This window comes from Vombatus ursinus, unplaced genomic scaffold, assembly GCF_900497805.2.
Source record: "Vombatus ursinus unplaced genomic scaffold, bare-nosed wombat genome assembly UNPS02010304.1, whole genome shotgun sequence".
NCBI classification, from domain to species: domain Eukaryota; kingdom Metazoa; phylum Chordata; class Mammalia; order Diprotodontia; family Vombatidae; genus Vombatus; species Vombatus ursinus.
Window position 1 is genome coordinate 4,177,656 of NW_020950082.1, and position 25,269 is coordinate 4,202,924.

The following is a 25,269-nucleotide window of genomic DNA, read 5'->3' on the forward strand; positions in this document are numbered from 1 at the left end:
CAGTCCAGTACCTGCCCCAGCATACTCCTCAGTCCAGTACCTGCCCCTAGGGCCACCCCCACTCCCTTTCAGAGCTTTCTTTTGTGTGTTGTCTTCCCCCTTTAAACTTTAAGCAACTTGAGGGCAGGGGATATCCTCATTTGTATCCCCAGTGCTTAGTACAGTGTCTGGCACATAGTAGGCACTTAAATGTTTACTGACCGACTCTAAAGGAAAGAGGTTTTATTAGATTACTGTAGGCGATATGAGGTGGTTAAGGCTAATTTCTAGCTAATGATGGAATTATATGAGATTGTAATAGAAATATCTGTTAAAATGAGTCCCATAAGAACAAGATCTCATTTAAATAGTTGTTAGATGCAAAAAAAAAAAAAGATTTTGTCAATTCAAAACCATGACCACATAAATCTCTTTATTAAACCATTAACTACACTACTAATAAAGTTAATGGCAACGCTTTATAAATATAATTAAGCTTTCCTTTAAACTTATGTGTAAAAATGTAGCTTAGCTGAAGTTTTTTGTTTTTGTTTTTTGAAAAGGAACATATTTCATAAACTAAAAAATGTATGGTTTTAAATGTACACAAAATATTAACTGTGTACAATGACATTAAAGTTCTATTTTTGTTAACCAATTCCACTTGAGATCTCCCACCACAGGATTTATCCTCTGAGGAACTTACTTACGGTGGTTCTTTTCTTACGTACAATGGCAAATTACTCACCAGATTGTGACTTTATTCACTGAACAGTTAGGTGGAATTAATTTCTGAGGTTGTATTTCAAACACAAACATAAACATACTGATAAGAACCTTAAAGACCAGAATTGATATTATATACCTCAGTATAAGTTTAAAATTATTAATAACTGCAAAATTCTAAGTGACTAAATTCCAGAATAATAGCAGACCACAGAGTATGTGTTTAACAACAACAACAAAAAAAACTTAAAATTTGAGACTAGCTGAGTTTTCCCAGAGAGGGGGAACAGAGGGGGTAGAGAGAGAGAAGAGGGGGAGAGAGAGAGAGAGAGAGAGAGAGAGAATTTTATAAAATACCACAGCATTAGTCACTGTCCAATCTTTCCTCATGACACTCCTTCCCTCCTCATAGAGCCTGGTTCATGGTCTTCCTTTCCTCCTCAACTCTTGCCCTCATAAGTCAGCATACATATTGATATATTCTTAAACAACCTAACCTCCCAATCCCCCAATTTACTCATTTCCCATGGCCTCTCTACCCTACTACCACTACTCACAGATGGTCATACCCCTGATCTTTTGACATACTCTAAAAGTGTTCCACATGTATACTCATAAACTCTGAAATCTTTATTATTCCATCTCATCATCTGCCTTGCAACTCCAAACTCTGTCCTTAGTCCTCACTATGGCCTCCAATATGGATTCCAACTAAGGCATGGACCCTTAGGTCTTTCTCAGACTATCACCCCTACCTCCCCCCCCACCCTGCACTGGCTACGCTGTATTTCCTTCCCTTCAATTCCACACTATCCTCCTCTCCAGTCCTTTGCCCTTTATCCTACTGAAGATCTCATCCTGCCAATCCCCGGCCCTGGATTACTCTCACCATTTACTGTCTTTGCTACTACTCACATGCTATGGAACAAAGTGGAGAAAATCACTAACCCATGCTAACTGGGTCCATTATTAGTTTATGTTACATAATATTGACTGGGACCTCACTACAGTAAGGCAGTCCTTTCACTCCTCCCTACTTGTTTCACTATCCCACTCACAACAGTGGCTTTTCCAAACTTTTTCATCCTTCATCAAACCTCCCATGTTCTTCCTTCCCCTATGTATGGCAGTGATTTGTCTTGCCAAGATCACTGCCTTAAAGGAGCAGCAAATCATCTGCTCCCAAATACCTACTCAACCAAAACCTTAAAATTCACTCCAGACTGAATTGTGACTAAGAAATCTAATGACAAAATATAGTAAGTTACTCTTTTCAACCTGGAACTTCACAAAAAGTCAGCCCAAAGCCCATAGATAATAGGAAAGAGTACCCCTTTGGCAAAGCTGCCACCAGTATTAGGTCGTTCCCAGTGTGGCCAGAAATGGGACACCTATAGCCAATAAAGCTTTGTGACAGGAGGTGGAATGAATAGAGGGCTACCCTGACAAAGCTTCCATGTCGTCAGAGAGTCCCAAGGTAGGGAACAGCAATGTTGAGTGCTGCCGTGCTCAACTGTGTTCCCTAACATTCTGTCCTGTGATGCCAGAGAGGGTCCTAAAGATTGATGCTCAAAGATACAGTGGGCCTAATCACGGGAAATAGAGGTCAGCTCAAGAGACTAGTGGAGTTGGAGCAAGACCAAGTAGGGATGACCAGGCCATTCAGAAATACAGAAGGGAGTAGAGATTGGCCCTGGTACAAAAACCTAATTTGGGAATTAAAGCTGGATAAGTGACACAAAGAAAACATCGACCAGTATCAAAAATTATTGCAAATCTACTGATTGCCAAAAAGAATCATGTATCCCCATAACAACAGCAAGCAGAAGCTCAAAGAAAAAATGGATTTTCTGCAAGAACTACAAGTAACCTCACAAGAAAAACTCCCAGGAATGTCACAGCCAAAATCCAACATTTCTACATCAAAGAAAAGACACTTCAAGCACCCAAAAAAACAGTTAAGAACCAAGAAACTATTGTCAGGATCACATAAGACCCGACAGCTTCTACTAAAAACTAGGAGACCTGGAATGCAATACTGGAAAAGGCAAATGAGACAGGCTTACAATTAAGAATAAATTACCCTACAAAGCTGAGTATAATTCTATTGGGGAAGAAATGGACCCTTAATGGAATAGAGGACTTTCGATTAGTCTTGATGAAAACAACAACAAAAAACAGAGCTAAGTACATAGAGGTCTGGACACAAACATGAGTCCAAAGAAATTTAGAAAAGTAAATTTATTTGAACAATTGAAAGGGGCTCTATGATGATACAGAGCTAACATTCTAATAAGGGAGAAGAAGCAAGTGTCCTTTCACGATCTGTCTTGAAAAGATAGAGGGAGTTAAATTTAAAAAGGAGAAAGAAGGGGATAGAACTTGATATTTCTCATAATTGAGGTATATAAGAAGAACATGGGAGAAAGAGAAGGGGCACGGGCATCAATCATTTGAAAGGGACAAAGGAGAGTTAAAACATTCCTGAATGCTTTCCTGTGCTCTCTCACTCTCTCTCTCTCTCCCCCGCCACTCCACCTCTATCTCTGTCTGTCTGTGTCTCATACACTCACACACATACACAGAGAATCATGGTGTAGAAATACATCAAACTTAACAACTGAGGAATGTGTTAAGAGGAAAGATAACACTGGGGAGGGAACAGTCACACACAAAACAAACTTCCTGATCCTGAAGAGATAAATAAAAAGTGTGTGTATGTAAATAATGATGATGATAATAATAATAATAATAATAATAATAATAACAACAATGATAGCTAACATTTATATAGCACTTACCATGTAGCAGGCACTGTGCTAAGCACTTTACTATTATTACTTTATTTGATCCTTACAACAACACTGGGAGGTGAATGCTATTACTATTTCCATTTCACAGATGAGGAAACTGAGGCAAACAAAGGTTAAGTGACTTACGTATGGTCACACAGATAGTAAGAGAAATGCAAAAAATCAAATCTAAGGGAGTGCCTTAGTTTGCCTCTTAGGCAACTGGAGCATGGCTGAACAAACTATGGCAGAGGAATGCAGTGCAATACTACTGTGCCATAAGAAATAGCAAGGGATGCAATTGCAGAGAATTATCAATAATATAAACTGATGCAAAATGTAAGTGAGCAGGAGAAAAATTTATACAAGGGCAGCGATAGCGGAAAACAAAAACAACTCTGACTTCAAGAACCCTAATGAATGCAATGACACTTTTGTCCAGAGGACCTAAAAGAGGTAATGGATTCAAGGCAAAGAGAAATGCATTTCTGGACTTGACACAGAGTAGATTTGTTTTGCTTGACTACATTTATTTTTTACTGTTTTTTTCTTTTTCCTTTCTCTTGGTTGTTGATTGTGGGGGAGAGGTTAGAAGGGGATTAGAAATAATGATGCCCTTCCCCCCAAAAGAGGGCCACTATAATGGTTTTTAAGCAGAATGAAGTTCAGAAGGAAGCACAGACAAGCAAGGCAGTTTTGAAAATAACAAGTATAATTTATTATATACTTTTTAGAAAAGTTGTATGAAGTAAGAGATTCATGGTTTTATGAACTCCTCTTGTGTGTTTTGCTGTGTACATGGAAATACTCTTTCTTATGTGTTTAAATTCAGAATTTTAAGTGATATTCAAAAAATAAGCCCCAAAGAACAGTGGGATTAATTTCACATGTATTACGGACACCATACCTTCTTCCTAATGCATCCTAGGATTTCATAAAGCTTTGACAACATCATCACACTCTCGATTCATTCTTATTCAACCAATTCGTAGGATATATGGTTGCTTGTTGAACTAATTCTATAGCCAATCCCAATCCAATTTTGTAAAGCTAAATATAGGATGTTACAATTACCACTGAGTTTCATCTTAGTTTCAACCTAGTTTCAGCCTGCCAAGATCTTGCTTAAAATCTTGTTTTTAAAACCTATTAATGATCCTTTCCAGCTTTATGTCAGATGCATATTTAATAAGTATGCCTTTTTTCTACACTCAGAAGTCATTTGTGCCTATTATGTCTGCCTTATTTTTTTAAATGCAGTTAATTTTCTTCTTCAAATGGAAACGATTTGATAACCTCAGGAAAGAACAAAATAAGAGTCCTTAAACAAAGTTAATAATGATACCACACAATAACAGAAAAAAGACAAGATAAAATTTAGTACTTTTTAACAACATGCTATCTGTGTCCCCTATAGTCAAAATGACATTGTGATTGATGGTCCCTAACTCAAGAGACAAAGTAGATTTCTCTAAGGAGCAAAAGTGAGATGCTGGACACATGCTTCAGAAAGCTCTTCAGTCATCAGAGAGATGCTACTACAAGAAATCTCATCTCTTTCTCTGTTTGCTTTTATTCCTAAAGTGTATCTTCCATGGACTTGCAGTCTTCACTCTCATACCTAAAAAACTTTGCCTGAACTACTCCTACATACTTGGAACAATCTCCCTTATTCACTTCATAAGCTCTTAATAATTAACATATTCAACAGAGGTCACACACAGCAAGTTCCTAGGCAGGCTATCCAGCATCTTTTAAAAAAAAAATACATTCACATATAATATGGATAAAATACATAAAAATAATCCATACTTCATTTTCAGGTTGTTATTTTAGTCATTTTCAAATAAAATTTGTAAGGTCAAAACTAAAAATTTTTATAAAGTTCCACCTAAAGAAATCAGCAATTCATAAATTCCAAGGGACTTTTGCTGATATTCAAACATCAGCAGGACAAGAGCCATTTCACTTCCCATTTAAAACCATGCACATGTGCACATCAGAGCAACAGACAGCTACTATAATCAGTAACAGGATGATGAAAAAAAGGAACACCATAAAAGGATATCAGTAGATGATCTTCCTTCAAACAAATATGACAAGAGCAATGAGCTTCAGTTTCCTACAGTCACTCTGCCAAGAATCACAGCTTCACAAAGGACCTAAAAAAATCACTAACAAGTAAGTAGAAATTTATTGTGCTTTATCAATTATGTAGGAATTTTATAAAGCTAATGCTTTTGAAATATTTAGTTTCTCAAATAACTGAAAGTGAATTAATTCACTGGCTAGCTATGTGTACTTGCATGAAAATGTTATCATACTATTAATTTACACTTTTTCCGCAGGGAAGCAACTGATAGTACTAATAACCTTTTCCTGTTAACTCAGTATAGAAAAGACAGAGAAACATAACAAAAATGTGTTTGCTTCTTTTTTTTCCACTAATCATTATCATTTAATCTCTGTAGCCATATAAACTGATAAACTAATAATAGCTTAATAGATAAACCAATAAAGAAATATAATATTAAACTGATGTTTTAGGACATGATATGTGAATTGTGAACTGAGAACTAACCTTTGAACTTCTTCACTGGAGGAAGAAAGCCTTTTTAAAATCAATATTCAAAGAGAGTAATGATGAGTTTAAGACAGTGATTTTTCCAAGATTTTTTTCTGTTAGGAATGCAGGTAAGAAGGTTCTTTCCCAAAACATGAACTCCTGAGGTCCACTTAAGTTCTTTTCATGTCTTTTAAAATCAATCCTTAAAACACTTAAGCATTCTCAAAGTGCATATATTCTTCTAAAACAAAAACCAAACTTACCTTTTCTCTTATATTTTCCTCTGTTGTTACTGAAGTAAAAATATTTTTGGACATTAAATAATTTTCTCTCTCCCTTTTTATTCTGATTTATCTTATTTGAAGAGAATATAAGAATTTGCAGCAGTAAATATTCTGGATTCAGCTTTCTAAATAACTTTATCTTTATTAATCAAATTAATTCTCTTCTAATCTCTCCATGTATGTTACATAGCGATACCAATTAAAAGAAACCAGAAAAATTCACTCTTTCTTCTTATTCTAAAAACACTGTATACAAGATTCTGTATTAGGTACTGGGAGGTTTGCAGAGTTGAATAAGGGATTGTTCTGCCCTCCAGGAGTTTATAATCTAGCAGAGGAGATAAGAAATGCAGCACAAAAGATTCAATACAAAAAAAGTACAGTAATTGCTAAGAAACTGGATTAGGCTTAACAGGAAATAAAAGGATAAACTGGAGTCTCAATAGAATCTACATAAATCACCAAGACTTGTAAATAAGATCTTTAACTAGTATAAGCCCAAAGGAAATAATTCTTGGCAAGCGAGAGTATGTGGGTATGTGTGCATGTAGGTTTAGGTTTCATTAGGGAACACCTCAAAGAAAGAAAAAAGGAAAGATTAAATGATCAAGACTTTTAGAATCTATCTGCAAAGATATTTTTCATAGAATATCCCTATATAGGAAAAATGTACATTTTTAGCAATGGATAGATGTCAAGCAAAGTAAAACAAAAGATGTTTCTAGACATACAGCAGATGCTCTATAAATACTTGGAGATTCTCAATTTAAACATTTTTAGCACTTGTTACTGTTGCACATAGAAAATCCCAATGGCCCTGATAGTAAGAATTTCTAAGTTGAACCAGCCATCAGCTTAAGTTGCTTTCATCAAAAACTTCAGGTAATTATACCAAAAACACAAGAGATAATGTAATTAGGGACCTATACTCAAACACGCTAGGGGCATCAATGACTAACTATCCACCTCAGAGATTTCTGAATCACTGGGACAACCCAGAATGGCAACATATCTTCAAGAGAGTTCTATCTTCGATTCCAACCTGTGGTCTTACACCCTCTCTTCTATCAAACTTCATATGCCCTTCTCTATCTATAAGAGACTGTCTGAATTATATTTTTTATTATTAAGGAGTTAAATATTTAAAAAATCAAACCCGCTTACAAAAATTGTTCCATCACTACTTGTTATTTAATTCTTTGTCTTTTCCTGGCTAGGTGTGACTATAAATCAAAATTTGAAACTGCTTCTTGATCTCAAATCACAATACGGTTTGGGAGTAGAAATATAATTAATGGCAATGAAAGTGATTATCTTCAATGATGTCCCAGTACAGTATTTATAATGTCTCATAAGAAGTAAATATATATAAGAAGAATTTTCCTCTTAGAAAGTATACAGAATGAGAGGGGAGAAAGTATCTGCCTCAAATAGCCATTATTGGATAACAAAAAATCTCAGCCTGAAAATCAAGCAAGCTGGATTTTTGTCTAGTTATACAACTTAGAGTTCTTGGGCAAATCATAAAATCTTTCTAAACTTCAGTTTCTATGTAAGGAAAATAGAAGCATTTAATACCTATCTCTGTCTACTTAGAGGGAGAATAAGTAAGCTAATAGGTGGAAGGGTTTTAAAGAGAAAAAATTACTGTGTAATTAATATTTATTGAAACACTCTGAGCTTAGATCATAAGACAGACACTATCTTACTATACTTACTAGACAATGTCACACTACAGATCACATCACGTCCCATGTACAGGGCATCTCTTTTATGAGATAAGTCTGTAACTCTGATAATAATGGTTGGCCACCAGACATATCAATTGTTTTGGTCATCAACCATTAAAAACTGAATATAATAAGCTGACGTTATAAGTACAAGATGGGAGAGGGTTGGCTACACAGTAGTTTCTCTGAAGAAAACCTGGGGGCTTTACTCTATTATATGCTCAGGATGTAGTGTGATATGGCCATTGTAGTCCTGGGCTTGTACTGAGAGGCACGGTTTTCAAGAAAAAGGTGGCAATCCTGCTAAACTCTGCCCAGATCAGACCACATCTGGAATACCTTGTTCAGTTCTGAGTGACACTTAAGAAGAACACTGATAAACTGGATGGTTCCAAAGGAAGGCAATGAGGATGGTAAAAGGCTTTGAATACATGCTAGACGATGATCAGCTGAAGCAAATGAAGATATGTCTAAGCAGCTGTCACACAAAAGAGCAATTAAAGCTGTTCTGTTTGCTCCCAAAGGGCAGCACCAGGAGTAAAGGGTGGAAGTTCTAAGAAACAAATTCAGCCTTGATGTCAGGAAAAATTCCCTAACAATTAGAGCTGTTCAAAAATGGAACAGACTACCTCGGGAAGCACAGCTTTCCCCCTCTCATACGGGTTCTTCAAGCAAAGGAGAGACAACCATAGTGGTAATTCCCTTTCTGAGGACAGCATGGACTAAATAGCCCACTGAGATCCCTTCCAACGCTAAAAATCCCGTGATTCGTATCATCGATGCTAGAGCAGAAAATGGCTGTAATCTGTGCTAATGGAGAGTGTGCCCAATCCTGATGAAATCATAGATCCTCGAGGCACCTAGGTGGTGCAGCCAATAGAGTGCTGATCTTTAAGTCAGGCAGAAATGAGTTTAAGTCCTACCTCAAAAGACGTGTGACCCTGGACAAGTCACTTAACCTCTATGTGTCTCAGTTTCCTAATAATAAGCACTTAGCTCATAAGGTTGTTGTGGAGATCAAATGAGATAATACATGTACAGTGCTTTGCAAACTTTAAAGAGCTATATCAATGCTATTATTAAAATAGAAATGAAGAGCAAGCTTTTAAATTTATGGAGTGGCTTCCTCACAACAATCCTAGGAGGAAGGCAACATAGATCCATTTGATGGGTGAGGAAAGGAAGACTTGGAGGGGTTAAGTGACTTGCCTGTGGTCAAATAATGACTAGGTACTACTCAGAGCTAGCACCTAAACCCAGGTCTTCAGATTCCTGGTCTAAAGCACTTTCTTGGGAAGGCATCACATTAGCATTCTGCTGTATTCTTACATATACTTTAATAGTATATGACAGCAGGCCTTCATTTATTTGCCTTTTTTGTATTAAGGTGGATCAGTAATTGTCATACTATAGTCTCAGGCTTAGAAGAAAGAAATGACAAAAGAAATCAGTAAAGAGGAGAAGAGAGCAATGGAAGCTACAGACTAGTTGGACTCTGTGCTGATCAGCCACATCTGTCACGCGGAGTTCCTTTCTGGGTACCACATTTCAAAGGGTGGTTGACAAATTGTTGTTAAGTCAAAACGAGGAAGACCAGGATGCAAAAAGTCTAGAAACCATGCCATATAAGAAATGGTTAAACAAACTGGGAAACTTCATGAAAAAGAGAAGAATCAAAAGGAAAATAAGAGCTGTCTTCAAATTCTTCATGGGACAAAATATGGAAGTAGTAGCTTTTTCCTATGTAAATCTAGGCAGAAAAGCAAGAACCAAGAAGTGGAAATTAAAGGGAGATTCATTCTGGCTCATTATAAGGAGAAATTCGAACTGTCAAAATTAGAATGCATTTCTTTTTGAGGTAACGAAGTTCCTGTCTCTGGATCTGTTCAAGAAGCAGCCTGACAACCAACCATGTGTCAGGAGCTACGCAGGTAGACAGAGGGATGATTTTTCAGCTTCCTTCTAAGTCTGGGATTCTAGGAAATGCACATTTCCCTACTCAACTAGGTGTTTAACAATACGATTAATGTAAACATTTCACATTCAGCTTTCCTTATAATAAGCTTTCATTTCTCCAAGGAAAAGTAACAAATAGTGTCCTGTGATAAAAAAGCATCAACTTCGAATCAGAGGAGCCAGGTTCAAAGCCTGCTTTTGCAGCTAACTGCCTATGTGACCTTGGACAAATCTCTCAACCTCCCTGGGTATTAGTTTCCTCATATATAAAGTGAGGGAGTTGGTCTAACATTCCCCTGCATTCCCTTCAACCTCTAAATCTATGGTCCTGTGAAATACAAAATATAAACATAACTAATAGTTCACTTATGTTGAGAATATACTAGATATGGGTCATTAAGACAGGTGACAAAAGAATGGAAAAGCCGGTTTTTGCAATAGGAAACTTACTTTTCCCCTGCTGTTTTATTCTATACCTGACTGATTTCAGAGGCAGATTAGTGACTAGCTACAAAGTTACAGGATGAATTATTTTTAGAAAGAAACAACTGGGCCTTAATAAAGGACAATGCTGCTACTTCAATGTCTGCTGTACATCTACAGACCAGAGAAAAGAAACTTCTGATTCAGCAATTAAATGGGACTTCAGAAGTCTAACCCATCTACTAGCTTTTCAGTCTCAGAGAGGTATATCCTCACTGGACTGTCAGTTTTTCCTGAAAACATTCCCTGTATTTTTTCTTAAAAAGAAACACAGGCACAGATAAAACTGTCTGTCAGAATGCAACCTGAGAAATGAAGAATCACCTCATAAATAATATGAAAAGTTGACTTAATTCAATAGCCTGAGTTTATCATTATTAATTTATTTGAATTTCATTCTACTCTGGTCAAGGCATCATGTTAAATGCTGGGGACACAAAAATAATACCTGACCTCAAGGAGCTTACATTCTATTGGGCGGGAGGAGGGGGAGATCAGTGGCATTTTACCAAGACAAAACGTACAGTCCAATGGATAGAGAACAGTTTTGTGTTTTTTTAACCAACGTTGCCAATAAATTGGCAGCAAGTAGCCTCTCATTTAACTTCTTGTTTTTGGTTTCGTGTTTACAAAAAGTGTTAAGGCTTCTTATAGGGAGATACACAATACCATGGGCCATTTTACTGAACAACAAATAAGGAAACTTGGTGTTGTTGAATTCTATTTCTATTGAACTGTGTTGAGCCATTGGATGTCACTCAACTGCCTCAAACGTAGGAGAAGATAGCCTGTGGAAACACTTGACAGATACTAGACCTTAGAAAACCATGTAATTAGAGGAGAGGCTAATGATAGATTCCTTTTGCCTAATGTATTGTGCTCAAGGGAACAGAAGTGATTGAGACCTATTGTTGCAAACTGATCAGCATACTCTCCTGTCACTTTCTGTACTTCCCATCAGTTCCACAATAAAATAAACTTCCTGTGACTCCTATTCCACCTAATTTTCCAAGTTTCTCATCCCTTCCTACTGAGCTTTCCTCAGACAGAATTATTTTCCTCGTATCTGCATTGGTCCCAAAGAACCAAGATTATACATGAACAAAAGAAGCTTGATTAAAAAAGAGTAATAATTATCTGGTAAAAGACAAATATAACTTCTGCCTATAAATCTGATTTTGTGCTTCTGTCTTTTCGAATATATGTTCCTTGAAATTTCCTTGTATCACACAATGTTTCAGATCCTTAGAAAGCTAACTTTTTCAAGTGTGTAAGCTATAACTGGGGCAGGGCCAGCTTCAAAGGGAGTACAGCAGGCCTATGTGATATCATTTCATAACCACCTGGGGAGGAAAGAAAATCATCCCCCATCAACTGGATTTGCCAGTTCAAGATTAATTCCTTTAATTTATGGTTATGATTCCTGCTGAAGTACAAATATATCTGAAAGGGTAACATTTATAGCTGCTAGTCATTTGATCCATGACATAAATGAATAATTTCATTAGACCTGGGTGGAAAGAAAGAAAGAATATGGGGGCATCAGGAACATTTTTGATATTGTTTAATCACTTTTTCAGTCATGTCTGACTCTTTATGACCCCATTTGGGGTTTTCTTGGCAGAGATACTGGAGCAGTTTGTCATTTCCTTCTCTATCTCATTTTACAGAGGAGGAAACTGAGGCAAACAGGTTTAAGTGAATTGCCCAGTGTCACACAGCTAGTAAATGTCTGAGGCCAGATCTGAATTTGGGAAGATGAGTCCTCCTGGCTACAGGCCTGGCATCTATCCATTGCGTCACCTAGCTGCCCCTAGTAAGAATATAAAGGGGGACAAAGAGTAGGCAGCTAAAGGCAACAAAGTGCACAGAATTCAGACATTGCAGACACAAAAACAAACTACTGACTTCAAATTTTATCTAAGGGCTGGGCCCTGACTCTAGGTACTTTAGAAAACTGCCTTAGCCTTTTTAGAAAATTAGTGTTCCAGTTGGTGCAGGCCAGAGTTAATTTCTAAACGTTTTAGTATTTTTTTTTTTTTGGTTGGGCAATGGGGGTTAAGTGACTTGCCCAGGGTCACACAGCTAGTAAGTGTTATGTGTCTGAGGCCAGATTTGAACTCAGGTCCTCCTGAATCCAGGGCTGGTGCTGTATCCACTGTACTCAGGTCCTCCTGAATCCAGGGCTGGTGCTCTATCCACTGTACCACCTAGCTGCCCCTGTTTTAGTATTTTTTAAATGCATGTATTGAAATGAAAGTAATAACATATTCTAACTGCTGAAGTAAAGAAAACAGGATAATCTAGTAATACATATCCAAAATTATATATGTTCAGAGGCCATTTCACCCAAGAAAACTATTTCTAAGAGATAAATTACATTAATCCTTAAATAGTTTCTCTTAAATTCTAGTAAACTAAGTTTTTGCCTTTTCTTTTCGTGTGGCTAAAATGAGTATGTCAGTTCAATACGTCTGGTTATGCAAAAATGAGATGATAAAATCAGAAGAGATGTGAGTGACTCTATTAACTACTGACTACCAGGCATACAGCTTCCCAACCACAGAACACTTACTTACAAACAATTCTACAGATGCTTAGCTTGGATAATTTTATGTTTTTCTCAAGCCAGTATATAGAAAGAAGTGATTTAGAAGCAACAAGCTTTGATAAGGGGACAGAAATTACATTTGTCACCTTTTTGCTCAAGCAGGCATTAGACTAACTATGGACAATTTCTACCGAGTCTGTTGGTTAAAGGGGGTACTACTCTAGTGGAGACGGTTGTTTTGAGGTACAGAAGAAATTTGCAATTTCCTATAACACTCCTACCAGCCTCACATCTGTCTGAGCACTCTACAAACACAAGAAAAATTCACAGGTTATGGTGGCTATTTTTTCTTTAGCTAGAAAATACCACGCCCACAGCAACATTTGCATTCTCAGGAAAGAAAAGAGTCAAGAAAATCTGTTAGTTTTTTCCCCTATCTATTCAAAATTATAAGGTACCATGCCTTCAAATTCAACTTGGTATAGACTGCCTAAATACGTGAACTGCCCAACAGTTACACAATTAGGAGTATCTGAGAATAAATTAGATACAGAACAAATTCAGACCTATAAAACAGAGTATAAACATGAATGACTCAGGACCTAGATAAGGGTCTGGGAGGTCAATCCCTATCATACTGCAGGCAAACTATTTTGAGAAAAACTGGTGTTGGGTAAATTGATTTGTTCTCTTTCAACAGTATGTTAAATGGTAGGATTCTGCAGAGGGAGAGTTGGACCACAAAAGTATCCACTTTCCTTTGACTTTCTAAAACTGAGAAATGTGGAAAAGTATACTATTTCTGCTTCTAGTAGACAACATGTTTGGGTCAAGCTAAGAAGTCGAACCTGTATTTATACTAACAAATGACTACTTGGGACAGACAAATATTTAGCCCTGATTCCTATAACTTTCATTTTCTCAGTCACCATAATAAAAACTTTATATATGTATATAGAAAGCTGTCAGACTAATAACTCCATAATGCTCTTTTTAAACATTTCCCAGGAATGTGAGTTTTGAAATATTTTGTAAATAACATGAATATTATAAAGGATGCTGTGGCTACAATTTTTAAAAAGGAACATTGTACTCAGAAATGAGATTATAATAAAAGGAAGTTCAAATTTCACAATGTCTTTTCCTAAACTACACCCCTTGTCTGGAATTCTCATGCCACCCCACCAATTTCCTAGTTTCATTTCCTTAATATATTTTGCATGTAGCCTTTCCCCTAAAATATACATGCTGTGATTTTCTCATCACTTTATTTTTATTGTACAAGATATAACTGCAACAAACATTCATTAAACACCTACTACTAAACACCATTTTAATTACTGGGAAAAATATGAAGGTTAAATAAGACATAGTGAAGTCCTTGGTTTTAAAGAGCTTACAATCTAGTTGAGAGATATATCGTAGGCAAATAACTAGACTATAGAATGATACAAGTTTAGGACATATCAGAAGAGAGGTACAGATCAAGCAATACACATGTTTGGAGATGAGAAGGATCATTAATGATTAGAGAAGAATATGACATGCTCCATGGAAGAAACTGCATGTAAAGTAGCTTCAAGGATGGACAGGACTCTTAACAGGTCCAAATTGAAAGATGTGATGGGGACATAAAGATGAGACATAGAGTAAACATTAACAAAGGCATGGAGGTGGAAGAACCCAAGTTGTATAAAGAAAGAAAACGGTCCAAATTGTTTAGAGCGTAGCACAAGTAAAAGGAAAGGTATGGTTGTGCTGAACCATAAAGGTGCTATGGATGTTAACACACAAAGGTAGATGATCTTGGTGGTGGTATTTATGAGCTGCTAGATGTAAAGTAAGTAGTATCCTTGTTGAAAATAGAGAGATGTTCTGCTAATTCCTTGGTTCCCTTGAGAAAACAGATCTGTGTACAGAGATTCTCCTAATAGATAATTGGATTGCTTTCAGAAGTAACTGCAGGGAATTCACTACTCTGCCATTTCCTCAAATACATGCTTCTCTGGTGTCTCTTAGTGTTTTTCCCTTTTCTTTTAGAACTTAAAAACACCACCTTTAGTTTATCATGAAGCTTTGAGCTTGCTTTTCACACTTTTCTGACACAAATCAGATCATTGTGGTAACCCTCACAGTCTTCTAAATGTATGACTAATTTCATTTCCTGGCAGTGATAGGCACCACATATTAAAAATGTCCAACTGAAATTCAGCTTAAAACTATAGTTCTATGCTTGCAGATGTAGGGGGCTTCACATATCATTTTATTTTAATCATACAGTGATTCAGAAGGAAGGAGGGGAATTTCAGACTAAGAAGTCAGTGCTTTCCTTATACCATAAAATAAGCTTGGTCTTACCTATATTGATGTATTTCTCTTGCCCAGGACTTCCCCAGCTTTCTACTAAGCTATGATTGTGGCAACATGAAATTTTAACTCCAGACTTTTAAGCTCTGTTTATGCCCCCAACCTTCATTTTACAATTGCTGAATTTTATATCAAAGGGAATAGTTGTCAAGCATAACTAGAGACTTCTCTTAGGAACAGATGATTTATGATGCTTTAAACTAATTATCTGCTTTTAATTCCCCCCCCCCAGGGAACCTAAACTCCAACAAAAATGGAAACCAACTTCACAACACCTCTTACAGCTTTTCCAACAAATATGTCACACTGTGACCTTTATGCGCACCAAAGTACAGCAAAGACCTTAATGCCTCTTCATTACAGTATTGTCTTCATCATTGGACTCCTTGGCAACCTATTGGCCTTGTCCGTCATTTTTCAGAACAGAAAAAAAATCAATTCAACCACTCTCTATTCAACAAACCTCGTCATTTCTGATATACTTTTTACTACTGCTCTTCCAACCCGGATAGCCTACTATGCGATGGGATTTGACTGGAGAATTGGTGAAAGCTCCTGTAGGATAACTGCTCTTATATTTTACATTAATACATATGCAGGTGTGAACTTCATGACTTGTCTGAGTATCGACAGATTCTTTGCTGTGGTCCATCCTCTTCGATACAACAAGATGAAAAGAATCAAACATGCCAAATGTGTGTGCATTTTTGTCTGGATGCTTGTATTTGGTCAGACACTCCCGCTACTCATACATTCTATGTCAAAGGAAGAAAATGGAAGGATAACATGCATGGAATATCCAAACTTTGAAGAAATACAAAATCTTCCCTGGATTCTCCTTGGTGCCTGCTTAATAGGTTATGCTATTCCACTTGTAATCATACTGATTTGCTATTCTCAAATATGTTGTAAACTCTTACAAACTGCCAAACAAAATCCACTAACTGAGAAATCAGGGGTAAACAAAAAGGCTCTCAACACAATTATTTTCATAATTATTGTTTTTGTTGTCTGTTTCACACCTTATCATGTTGCGATTATCCAACACATGATTAAGAAGCTACAAAAAGAACCTGACTGTAAAGAACAACAAATATTCCAGATTTCCCTCCATTTTACTGTATGCCTGATGAACTTCAACTGTTGCATGGACCCTTTTATATATTTCTTTGCATGTAAAGGTTACAAGAGGAGGGTTATGAAAATGCTGAAACGTCAAGTTAGTGTGTCAGTTTCAAGTGCTGTTAAGTCAGCTCCTGATGAAAACTCACGTGAAATGACAGAAAATCAAACAATGATCTATTCTAAGTCTTCAAATGGAAGGTAATGAAGCATAAAACCTTGTATTTACAAGAAATATTTCTGCTCAATTAACTTTTCAGAATCTTTCTCACTAGGTAATATGAACTTTCAGCATTCAAAATGGTATGATTACTTACAAAGTAATAGGTATGGAAAAAAGAAAAAACCCCAAAGCACTACCCTGAAGACTGAATGCCATGTAACAAAGGCTCTTCAAGTAGATGTTGAAACAATGATTCTATGACACGATGAATCTAATAAATTACACTCTCCAACATATTTTGAGAAGTGGACCAACTGAACCAAGAAAAGAAAAAAGTAATTTAATAAATGCAGAAGGATGAGTGTCAACAACAGAAAAAGATAGAAAAACCAACAATGAAATATTGTATTAAAGTAAATTATATGAATATCCCCAAGGATCCATGATTTCCCTATTGTGGGGAATTTCAGTTGTAAGAAATCCCTCCATCTAAGCCCATCTATAATTCAGTACGGAGTTCTATGGAATTGTTTGAGGAACTGAAGTTTATGTGAATTGTCCAGAGTCACTGAGAAGAAAGGCTTTAACCAAAGTCTTTCCTGACTCCATGTTCAGACCTCAAACCACTATGCAATTAAGGTTTACTTGCTAATTAAATAAGTAAAGTATGTAATTGATCACTTACCTTATTATAAAATAATAAAATGGAATTCCATTTGCATGGAATTAAATGGCATAACAATTACTGATGACACTGTCATGTGTAAAATTTAAACTCTTAGTATAAAAACATTTATGTAAATATTAAAAGTCTGATGAAACTGTAGTCAGAAATTGTGATTTCTTTCTACATAAAAGACTTTTTCAACTGTTATCTCACATGTATAGACCTTTAATTTTCAGATAAAGAAATATGACCTATATACCTCAAAGCATACAAAACCTTCAAATGAACCATGATAATTAAAAATTCTATTTGTAAATAAGAAATTATGTCTGTAGGACAGAATATCTTTATTACTGCCAAATACGTTTTTGTATTATTGAGGACAAGGAATTAATATGCCTTACCAATAACATGCAAAAATTTAGAAGACTGATTAAATTGGTTATATGAGATGACAGGAAGAATTAATTGCCCTGGATGGACTAATCCCTGATTTTGTGTTAAAAAATATTTTATTTTCTTTTAAAAAAAGATAATGATCATTAACAAAAATAAGTAACCAAGTTAACATGTAAAATAACTAGAAAACTCAGTATTTAAAAGGAAAGACACAAATCAATTAAAAAAAAAAGCAAAAATGCTTAAATCTATATTCCCTTCCAGGCATCTCTTCCTTTATTTCCTTTCTCTCTAATATAGTTGTAGTTAATATGTAAATCTTGTATATTTTAAATGTAAAAATGTTAATATATCTGCTTTAAAATGTTATCTTTTTATAATCCTGGATACTCACTCAAGAACACGTCTATCTGGCATTTTTTAATCACAAAACTTTATCTCAAACCAGTGTTTCGGAATAAAGAACTGAATGTTTCAAAATTAAGATTCTGTTCCTCAGTGCTTCCAATCCTCTCTCTTCCTGAGAGCCTTTCAGGAGCATGACATCAGCAGAGGTAAGACTAGCACCAACAGCTAAAGAAATGAAAAGCAGGGATAGCAGCTTTAGCTATAAGCCAAGCAGCCAGCCCACGGCTTGGGGAGTGGAGTAGAGTGCAGGAAAGGCAGGGTGGTCACAAGATGTTCCTCATCTATAAAATGGGGATAATACCTACTTCAAAGGCTGTGAGAAAATCATGATAGAAATGAGGGCAAATTTTTTTTTGTTTTATTTTTTGCATGCTGGGGATAATTTTATTCTCTCACTGGTGAGTAGGAGTCTTTCATTTTGTACATCTTCAATTAGGATTACCAGAAGTAGAACAGACAAAAAAGATGTCATTTGTATAATCATGACTCATGAAATTAGTTTCTATGTCAGTCAACTAGCATGGATTTTTCACAGAATGCAAAATAGGAGTAAGACAAAGGCACCGTGATGGACAGATGAAGCATCCTGTTACTTTTAAGTTCACTAAAATGACAGTAAATATCAAGTAGCTTGAAAAACTACCACAGGTCATATTTTCAATATGAAAAACTAGAAGTCTCATTTGCAACCTCAATTTTCTTTTAAGGTTTGATCAAAGTATTTTAGCCTCCTGCTGGATAATTTAGCACAACTGAGTTAATGTGCATAGACTATTTCTGGATGGGTAAAACACAAGAAAATGTGGAACCTCAAAAAAAAGTCAGAAAGTCACTATCTTCACAATAGACTGAGGAGAAAAGTAGAGGCAAGAACTTTAAGCAAAGAGTAAAGATGACCAACTGCCCACTGTCTTTACCTCGCTCCATCTAAACATCTTGCTTTTGTTTCTACATATGATCAAATGATGGTGATGACAATAATAATGATAATAGTAGCTGACATTTCTGCAACACTTTAAAATTATTTCATTGGAACCTCACAACACTCCTGTACAGTAGATTCTACAGGAATTATAATTCCTATTTTTATAGATGTGGAAACTAAGGTTTAGGAAGTGACTTCCTATGTCACTTTAAGTGACCTGCCCATGGTACAGTTAAAGCCATTTGAAACATTTATGATGTTCTTAATACTAGTGCAATGGATGGGGGATGTGATTTTCCCTCCTCCTCCTTTGGGACAGCATAAGTTCCTTGAGGGCCTACAAGAGATATTTCATTTTTTTACTTTTGATGCCCCAGTGCCTAGCATAATGCTGCCCTATTATGTGTGCTGAACTGAAGTGATGTCCAAGTTCAGCACACTTTCTATTATCCCCACTCTTCTACAACCTACTTCACTAGAGTATTGTTAGAATGCTATAAAGCAACAAATTATACCAAGAGACCAACGATGAGTAGTTTTTATGAGGTATGAATAGCACAAAAGATCATTCACTTCTGTATTGCCATTAACACAAAGCTAGCTGAACCATTTGTGATGTTAACACCAGTGCAAGGAACGAGGGATGTGATTTTTTTCTCTTCCTCCTCCTCCTCCTCCTCTTCCTTCTCTTCTGTCAAAGGATGTAGTCACAGAGGATTAAGTTTTAATATAGTTAGAAGGTTTTAAACCAGCTGTAAAATTGTGACTATGAGGTACAAGCAAGTCTTTTAAGGAAATGAGTGGGCACAACTGAACTGGCTGAGTAAACATATTAGCCACACCCCTGGGGGCTTTAAATAGTTAAGCCCAGGAACTGTAGGCAGTACAGGATCCAGAGCACTTTATGGAAGAGAAGTCTGCTAGAAAAATCCTTTTATTCCCCAGCTTTCCATGGTGTGTAACAGACTTGCCCAGAGGAAGACGGTCCTGCCAGCTCTTTGTGAGTTCATTGGTTGGAGAAATTTCAAGCTACAATAAAAGGAACAGAGAAAGCTACGACAGGCAGACATACCTAGAAATGCAGGTTAGAAACAGCTTCAAGGAACAGACTTTTGGTAGCAAAGAAAGATGGCTAAGGCCTCTAGAGAGCAACTTGGAGCTCAACAGTGGAGAGGAGCAGACTGAGTACCAGCAGAGACGGACTATATAAAAGCAACTCTACAAAGGCTCTGTGAAAAGAAAAGACTTTCAGGCCTTGCAGAACCATGAGCTCTGAGTTGCTTTCATCACATTTGTATTCCACACATGTGCTGCTGCATTCTAAATTTAAACCTCCTCTTCTAACAGATACAGTATGTATTTGGGAGAGAGTGTGTGTCCCACTCTGCCATCTGCGTAAATGCCTTTTTAAAGAGCTGAATGCATCAACTAGCTGACTGTTAAGGAGTTCATGAGCTAGGATTTCAGAAGGGCAGCTCCAAAGAGTAGCCCCTAGAACCTCAGGAGTAGTTGCCCCTGGGCACCCAACCCATGAGGGCAGATTGGGAGATTATCCCAGAGAAGATACTACAGTAAAATCAAAAGAAAGGGAGATATGATAAATAATGAGAGATATGATTTAGTAAGTACCTAATTGCATATGACAGCATACTAGGTACTGAACAAAATTATATGTACATTTTGCCCATCCTCTTGCTTACAATTTAATTTGGACACTTAAATATATATAAAATGTCAACAAAATAGTAAAATTAAAACAATAAGTCAATGAAGTTAGCTAATAAAATAAATCAATTTTTTCATTTTCAAAATTTTATTCACTTTCAAATTAAATTTAAGAAGACATAGGCTCTCTTTTGTGGAAACAATTTTGTGTTTCAGGAATTAAATATAATGACTTCCAGAGTATCAGTTTAACACACAAACACACACACACACACAGAGCTTTAAAAGGGGAAGTACATACCTTAAATTAGCTTCTAAAAATTCTATTTTGGTTACTTTTTAGTTGCATGGTAAATTAAGGTATTCTATAAAAACATTAAGACTTTTTTTTTTTTAACTACTGAGGTAAAAAAGGAAGAAACAACAATCATAAGGTTAGGAGGTTATCTTTGTAAGATCATTCAGGCAGAATTATATTCAAATTTTCTTTCGTTAGGTATAATTACACTCAAACTTTCCTAGAAAAGTTGTAGATCTTTTATCTTGAAAATTTCCAAAAGACAAGTAAGTTCCACTTTCAATTAGTCAAATGGGAATGAAAACGAACCAAATTCTATAAAATGTAATTTTGATTACATATATGGCTTCTAAAGGAGTCATGCATTATAATCCAGTCTTTCTAGGACTGATTCCTGCCCCAGAAATTCATCCTTAAAGATGCACCAAAGACAAAGTTGCTCAGAAAAACAATTTTGAAATCTACCATATGCTACAAAACTGTTACTTACATTAAAGAATTCTGCCCAATTGCATCCCCTTCATGTGGGCTCCTCCTATCTACAAGACATTTCACCAGCCCTCAAACTCCTTAAGTCCAAAAACAAACTCATCATCTGCTTCCTTGCTCTCCCTCATCTCTGTAAATGCACACCCAGATTTGAAACCCAGAGGTTACCTTTCTTTCATCTGCCACATCCAGTTAATTACCAGATAAAACAGATATTTTTCTGTGTTTCTCCTATCCATCTTCTTATCTCCATTCCCATTGTCATGGCTTTAGTCTAGGAGTTTATCACCTCATTCCTTGATAACTCTAAGAGCATCTTGGCTTACCTTCTTGTCTTTAATATTTCTACTTCCAATTATACGACAGTCAGAAGGGACTTTAAAGGTCACCTAATCCAAACACTTAAGGAAGGTGAAGCACAGAAGAGTTACGTGGATTCCTCAAGTTCACAGAGGTGGGCAGTAAAGAGGCACACCTGGAATGCCAGCCCGGTGCCTATGACTCCAAATCCAGCACTTTATCCCTCAGTACTACTATCCCTTTCTTAAATCCTTTCATTAACATTTTCCTGCTAAGAACCTGGAATGATACTTCAGTTTATGTCAAGGCTACATTCATCTACTTGGTTTTCTCTGCCCTCCATTATCTGATCTCACCCTACCTATTCAAACTTATTTTCCTTGGAACTTTAGGAAGTTCCTACAAGTCTAGTTCTGCCGGTTTCCTCTCCGTCCCTTGAAAATAACTTGTTAGTTTCTACTTCACTGTTATTATCAATCCTTGAGACACTCTGCCTCCACCTAGCCAAACCCTACCCATCCTTTAAGGTCCCAATTAAGTCCTGCTTCCTCCATGATGCTTTACTTGATAATTTCAAGTGAGTGAGAATGAATACCCCTTAACTTATAATAGCCCCTTAGTACCCAGACCACAGTTAAGGGAGAAAGCAGCACTTTGATACGGTCTCATGGGGCTTATTTTTTTTAAATTAAACACATATTTTAAAATTTTGAGTTCCAAATTATCTCCCTCCCTTTAGCCCCTACCCTTTCCATCCATCGAGAAGACAAGCAGTGAAGTCATCGCATGTGGTTTAAGAAGTCTTAGATTAGTAGTCAACATACACTGGATCTACTTTTGATGTCTGCCTATAATTAGCCATGTAACCTTAGGTAAATCAAAGTATCTTTGATCCTCAGTTACCTCACCTGCCTATATAATCTTAAACATGTCTTCCTGCTCCTATTTAAATAACTCTACATTTTAGTACTTCATGTATATTAGTCCTATCTCCCCAAAACAGAGTCAGCTCTTTAAGAATAGGAATCATGTCTTACCTATCTCTTTATTCTCTCCATAGACCCCAGTGCAGTCCTCTGCACAAAGTAAGTGCTCACTTACCATCTGTTGATCAGTAAGACACTTTAATCAAGGAAACTCCTCCATGGTGATAGAAATCACAAGGAGAGAGCAGAATCCGGGGAATGTTGTACACAGTAATTGTCGTGCAATGACTAATATTGATAGACTTAACCCTTCTCAGCAATACAAGGATCTAAGATATATCCAAAGGCCTTATGATGGAAACTGCTATCCACAAAGAAGAAAGAACTATGGAGTCTGAATGCAGATCGAAGCATACTATTTGCTATTTTTTTCTTCTGCTGTGTTTTGTTTCCTCTTTCTGATGGTTCCTCCTATTGATTCTAATTCTTACTTACAACATCACTAATATGAAAATATGTTTAATAGGAATGTATATGTATAGCCTATATCAGATTATGCACCATCCTGGGGAGGGAGGTGGGGAGGGAGGAAGAGAAAAATTTTAAATTCAAAAACTTATGGAAGTAACTGTTGATAATTCAAAAGAAATTAATTTAAAAAAGAAATCACAAGGAGAGTAGTTTTATTATATGGTTTATGATAACTAGAGCTAGAGTAAAACTGAGGTACACAGGTTCTTTTTTTTTTTTTTTTTGGCAATGGGGTTAAGTGACTTGCTCAGGGTCACACAGCTATTAAGTGTTATGTGTCTGAGGCCGGATTTGAACTCAAGTCCTCCTGAATACTGGGCCCTATCCACTGAGCCACCTACCTGCCCCCTACACAGGTTCTTATGATGGAAACCAAAGTACCTTGTTAACTCATTAGTATTCTGTTTTTTTCCTAAAAATAAAAAAGAAAGTATTTGGCCAACAGTAAAGAGATTCTGTGCTCTCTTTCCACCATGGCCAAGAGAAAGCAACTTGAGGAGAGTGCTTTTCAAAGAATAAGAAACTGCAAGCTATAAGGATAGTTACATGAGTACAGACAGAATACATTTCATTTTGTTCTTCATTTTTTCTTAATAAGCATTAGTTAAACGTTTACAATGTGACTTCATTCTTCTCATTTCTTTTTTTTTTTTCCCTACCACAACACACAAAACTCTTCACTCTGGAAGTTCACTCCTTCTCTGGATTACTTCTCACCTTGGGCATAGTTCTACTCCTGAGGCTGCACCTAATTGGCTGGTTTCTATCAGAACCTTCCATTTAAGGAGGAGGCCCGGGCCAACCACGTCTTTATCCCTCTCCAGGTAGCACTGCTGACTTATTTCCAAAGTACTTTCTCCATCGCACTCCCTCAAACGATGCTTTATCCTTCCCCTCCTCTTTCCAGCTCCCTTTAAGGTGTTGTCTTTCTCCATTAGAATGTAAGCTCCTTAAAGGCAAGGACTTTGATTCTGCTTCTTTGTAGTCCCAGCATTTAGCACAGTGCTGGGCACACAGTAAGCACTTAAATACTTCTTGACTGACTGTTAACTGACTAATGCCAGGGACTATAATAACTATTGAGTATACAAATATAGTCTTTTAACAACAGTCCTCACCTTCAAGGAGTTCATACTTTAACGATGGAGATAACATACAAAAAACTGTAACATTCAAAATATATACAAACCAATTGGAAATAAACTTAAGAACTGTAATCAACAAAATGACCAACCATGTCTCCATTATTACCCACCTCCTGAAAGAGAAATAATAAGACTCAAGATACAGAATGAAACATTTATTCATCAGACATGGCAATGGAGGAATTTGTTTAGCTTGTTTATACATATTTATTACGAGGATTTTGTTTTTCTTTTTTTCACTGGGGGAGAACGGAAGGCAGAAAAAACAGATTTTTAAGTAAAAAGAATTAAAATTTTAAAAGATGTCTACATATATGAACTTTCATAACGGAAGAACAAGGTAATTTCACAATCAGCAGTAGGAGAGGGGAAGAAGAGGAATAGGAAAAGCTCTGATGAAGGTGGGATTTTGTTACATCAATGTAACTCTCCCTCCTCTCAACTCCCATAGCTGTCTTACCACTCAAATTTTGTGATTCTTGGTTCAAAACCTAGTTCTGCCTGTGTGATCTTGGACAAGTAATTTAATTCGTCTGGATTTAGTTCCCTCATCTATAAAATGAGGGGGTTGGATTAGATGATCTCTAAAGTTCCCCCCAGCTCTAAACTTAGGGTCCCATATATAGTGCTTTCCAGTTCACAAACTGATTATACTTATTTTGTCTGGTTTCCTCCACCTAGACTGTAAGCTTCTTCAGGCTATTTCTTTTTTACTTGTCATAGGCCCTAACAGTGCTGCAGATACAGCAAATACTTGACTGGATTGATGAGCTTTCACACAGTGTGGGAAATGTTTG

At 36.5% G+C, this 25,269-nt stretch overlaps 2 protein-coding genes across 3 annotated transcripts in view; one reads left to right on the forward strand and one right to left on the reverse strand.

Moving 5' to 3' along the window:
* Positions 1-25,269, reverse strand: part of UBAC2 (UBA domain containing 2) — a 228,026-nt gene that overhangs the window by 108,046 nt on the left and 94,711 nt on the right. The gene's annotated exons all lie outside the window — the stretch shown is intronic.
* Positions 5,576-18,269, forward strand: LOC114037298 (G-protein coupled receptor 183-like). Its single transcript, XM_027854127.1, has 2 exons — positions 5,576-5,678; positions 15,667-18,269. Exon 2 carries the CDS (start codon positions 15,688-15,690, stop codon positions 16,759-16,761), a length of 1,074 nt encoding a protein of 357 aa, XP_027709928.1. The 5' UTR covers positions 5,576-5,678; positions 15,667-15,687; the 3' UTR covers positions 16,762-18,269.